We start from the raw sequence: 4,943 nt of genomic DNA, 5'->3' as shown, positions 1-4,943 counted from the left end.
TTTAAGCCAGAAATTTATGTTTTTGATGATGAGCAGTATGATTACACATCCCAGAAATAATTTGCAATCCATTTTCATAAACTGAGATATGTTACAGCAAAGGCAAAGCACGTGATCAAGATATAAGTACACTGGTAACTAACAACATAGAAATATGAGTACAATGTGGTAACTAACAACATCATAACTGTTATATGATGAGTTTTGAGACAACCATCGCTGTGTCTATTGATTAACAGAGGTTTGGTTTGGTTTTTGGTTTGCATGGTACTCTCACCCATTAAGTATGAGAATGGTAAATTTATGCAACTTTATCCTCATCAAAATAGACATTCAGCTAATTCATTCAGCTTTAGCCTTGTTCACATTCATAGTTACAGAGTTCTTTCTCCCTCTCATTGGCTTCTAGACCTTGTTAATTTAATTATAACCCATATTTCCATTGTTTATCCTTTATTTCACATGTTATATCTTCCATAGGACCATAAGATTACTTGTAAAAGACACTTAATTTGTTCATAGCATTGCATGTATCCAATATCCATCATAAATAATAAGTCATCGAGAGTATTATTACCTAGGGGCAACTTTAACATAAAGTTTTAATAAGAAGAAGTAATTTGGATACTTAAAGCAAAGTGATCTTCAATGGAATCAAAGACCTTCATTTGGGAATTCCAGGCTCATAGCAACCCACTTATTGTCAGCAATAGGCATCACTGTAATTCCTTCAGAAAATGCTGCTGCAATATTTGGGAAGCATGTATACATCTTGAACCTGTTACAAAGCAAGTAACTACTACGTCTTTTGGAAACATTGTAGTACTGCTCATTGCTGCTCAATTTGATATTAACAGATGATATATCCTCTAACTTCACCTCCTTAAGTTCATCTGTTATAACATAAATGTCATAAGTATGTAACTGATGTAAGAGTCTTGGACCTATCAAAAATCTATATAATGATTCAAATAAGTAAAATATGTTATATCAATTACTGTACTAAGAAGTAAGAACTGTATAAGGTAGCTGTTAAAGGACCGAGACAATGAGAGTATGTTCTTCTCTTTTTTTTATCAAGCATAATAATTAGTCAGAAAACAGAATTTAAGATCTATCCAAAGACACTACCAAGTTTTACATTGAAAGGAAAATGAGTTATAATAGTGTTTTAATAAAATAATAATATACCAAAATGGGAAAATGAGTATACCATATGCTTTAGAGGAAATGAAGAACCTGTATTCTCTACAAAAATGTTCCTTTAGCTATCCTAAAGGTCATAGTTGAAAGCAAGGGTGCAGCTAGAAATTTGTTTATTCAAGCAACAAAGAATAATACTCTACTTCTGGTGCCAAGTTAATGAATTTATAATTTCTCCAAAAAAGTTACATGTTAGAAACTGAAAATTTAAGCTGTTTGGAGTAGTCAATACTTGACCACTACATTCTATGCCATCCTTGATCATAACAATGTCTATCCATTACACCAATAAAATGTTAATAATTGCAGTATTTGTATCATGAAACAAGTTGTGTCGTGATGTTATTTCAAAGAGTAATTCACGAGCTGTTAGCTAAATACACAGTATTCAAATATTGAAACACTTCTGCTTTTGTGTACACAATAAAGATTATGTTTGTCAAGGTATATATAAAAATAGAGGTCCATTTAATGGTGAAATATTAAAATTTATCCTCAAAGAGGTTATGCATGATAGAAAAAGCATAGATGCACACCATTGAATAAGGACAAACAAACTTACACTCTTTCAAAGCAAGGTAAGCAACCTTTGCTGCATTCTGTTGTGCCTCTTTCTTAGATTTAGCCGCCTTTCCGTGAAACTCCTTGCTGTCCACTTCCACAGTAGAGAAGAAAGTTAGCATATTAGGAGAACCTGATTGTGTAGTTTTGTATGTTGGTTTGCCAAAGCATTTTCTCTGAGTTAGTTCCTGCAGTTTATTCTTGACGGAACTAGAGTCACCCTAAATAGGGAGGATACAAATAAGCGTCATTTTTGGCAATTTTTCTCTCAAATTCAACATCTAGCTATAAGTTAAGTGATCATAAACCATTTAAAAATGTTAATATAAGAAAACACATTATAAATTATGAAGGATACTTGCCTTCTCAGAGATGTCAACTGACAATGACATGAAAGGAACTTCTGCAGCAGCTTGCTCTGCCTCAGTTTTACTTGAAGAAATAGAGGGATCAGGATTGCTCCATTGAGCATAGTTTTGTAGCTGGCTTTTGCACGGACGACCCGTATCTGGATGAATGAGTTGAGTGTTGATCACTAGGCAATTGTCGAAATCGAAAACAGTCATAAGTGATTACAAAACTATCTATGATTTACGAATGCATTAGAGAATAAAGTGGAAGAAATATATTTCCTTGAAGATTCCAAGAAGATACAAAAAAATCTGTTAAATAAGTTCATGTATTTTGTTGGCTTGTTCATTGAGACAATATTATGTGATAGAAGCATAAGTTCATGTATTTTTGATAGAAACATGAGCAGGTTGAAGTTGAAATAACCAGAGAATAACATATTGCCTTTGCTTACTTATTATATTTTCCTTGAGAGAAAATCAAGAAAACTATAATACTGTATCACAGTATTTGACTTGGAAATATGACATTTAACATGACCAAGCACACTTGGAAGATACTATATTTCTTTCTTAGAACATTAGCACCCTGATCTTGGGTACAAAAATAAAGCTATTCAAGTTTGTGGACAAGGAAGAAACTACTTCAAATCTACAAGCTGAATTCAAAAAGTGATAAGGAAAGAAAAACTCCACCATTTAGGATAACTGAAGAATCTGATGGAACATTCAGAGGTTTTTCTGTTTCAATATGCTGTTTTGTATCACATTCAGCAGTTGGTGTTGAAGAGCCTAGACAACCAATCACAAAGTACAAATCATAGAGTACAAATACAAATACAAATACAAATACTAGAGGGCAAATATCTTCCACCCTAGGAAATTGTAATACAGGGAATATCATCACTAACCCAAGAATAAAAAACCATCACCTTATCACCCTATCACCCCTTTACTTAAAGACTCAATTTTTAGCTAAGGGAAATTGGTGTATTACCGTGTGGAGGGGACGAGAAGGTGTTGAATGCGAGCATGGCGGCTTGGTTTTGAGCTTGTTTGGAGGAAGTGAAGGTAGCCAGAGAAGTGCAGGTGACACTGTTTACATAGACAGTGGCCTTGAAGGTTGGCATGTGATCTGGACCATCTTTCTTTGTGTAGTACTTGGGCAAACCCAACTTTCTATCATGGCATAACTCTTGCAGCTTAGTCTTGTACATTTTCTGCTTCACAATGCTATCAACAATGTGTTCTCTAAATGCTTTTTAATACAATCATGTGGTTAAAATAAGAGCACTAAAATCATGTATCTGAACTTATTTACAAATATGAAATATTTGTGTTTGAACTTTGATTCTCTCTGTAGAGAAATGCTTCCTGCGTGAAGGAGAACGGTTATGAGAAACTGAATGTAGAAGTTTGTTTTGCATTCCAAGTTACTTTTGTTTTAAGTGTTACTTCCATACACATGTTGTTTTGACTGTCCATTCAAGTGGGTCAGGTAGGCATGGAATAAATTAGGCTCAAAACCCAATTCACAAAACAGGTCAGTACAAGAAATCTGCCCATATATCTATGAACACTTATAATGGCAGCAAGTATAGCCACAGATACAAATATATAATATACTGATGAACGTAAAAAAATTGTACCTCATAAGAAATTTTTTTTGAGTTATTCGATGAATCCAAATTTGAATGTACCTCATAAGAATGCTTGAAAATAGATAACTAATATAAGAATGGAAGTTTTTTTATGTTTGTTTCTTCTATTGATATTGTCTAATTCTTGTGCATTTTTAAGTTATTCAAGAATATTCTTAAAGATATCATTGATGCCATCGTTCAGCTTAAACTAATATCACTGCTCTATATATTTTCTACTCTGGAATTACAATCATATAATTTGAATCATGTCTTTATCCAATGGTGATGAACTAGAGTAGCATAGCTTATTATGGAAAACTTTATTCAATAACTGATGAATAACAATTATCTATTAATTGCCAGTGGTAGTAGCCGACAGATTGTGGTGGATAATTGATTTATTTGAATTGAAATGCATGAGTCCATCATATTTTTTTAATCTGGTTCTTTATGTCACAGGGTTATGGCCTTGCATCTCAGCTTGGACATTCAATTGTAGATCCAATGTTGAGTTTATTTACTTTCAAAATTGAAGATTTGTGCTTGAGGGAGTTGTCTGGTGTAAGTACTAATCTTGAAGCTCCTATCTTCTAATTTTAAGAAACTTAGAAGTTATAGTTCTTTTCTATATGCTTTTAAGTACTAATTTTGTCTGTTGTGCAATGACTCATATCTCTTATCGATAAGAAAAATACAAGTTGTGGACTTGGGCTGATGTAAAGGAGTTGGAGTAGAAAGTTATATATATTTATGTTATGTAAACCTAATATAACAAGAAGAAGAATAGTCAAATACTAATCATAATTCTCTAATAATAAATAGTGGTAGTCGCTCAACGCTCCTGGGGACGTAGGCACAATTGGCCAAACCTCGTTACCAAATCTCTTATGTTATTCTCTTGTCTCTCTACTCTTTACTATTTGATTAATATCGGGGGAAGCATGCTTGTCCACTTTTGTTTTGTTAATGGGAGTTTCAATCATTCATTTTGAGCTGTAGATATACTGAGACAAGGTAAAGCAATGAATATGTATGGTATTACAAAAACTACTTTCACCCCGTAATAATGAGAGGATGTTAAGTTTACTAACTGAAAGATTTAATCTCATATAGTTCTATAATATTTGTAGAAGAGTGTTCTTGTGGACTTCTGAAATCTTTTAATATATGCATTGGATTAAGTAAT

The 4,943-nt window shown here is 33.0% G+C and overlaps 1 protein-coding gene across 1 annotated transcript; it reads right to left on the bottom strand.

Moving 5' to 3' along the window:
- LOC109353707 (double-stranded RNA-binding protein 6-like) lies at positions 512–3,380 on the bottom strand. The gene is made up of 5 exons (XM_019596065.1): positions 3,112–3,380; positions 2,811–2,906; positions 2,127–2,272; positions 1,766–1,985; positions 512–893 (listed from the first exon to the last, which is right to left on the bottom strand). The coding sequence occupies exons 1-5, from the start codon at positions 3,329–3,331 to the stop codon at positions 655–657; spliced, it is 921 nt and encodes a 306-aa protein (XP_019451610.1). The 5' UTR covers positions 3,332–3,380; the 3' UTR covers positions 512–654.

The sequence above is a fragment of the Lupinus angustifolius genome, chromosome LG08, assembly GCF_001865875.1.
Source record: "Lupinus angustifolius cultivar Tanjil chromosome LG08, LupAngTanjil_v1.0, whole genome shotgun sequence".
Classification (NCBI taxonomy): domain Eukaryota; kingdom Viridiplantae; phylum Streptophyta; class Magnoliopsida; order Fabales; family Fabaceae; genus Lupinus; species Lupinus angustifolius.
This window is presented reverse-complemented; position numbering and strand designations above follow the sequence as displayed.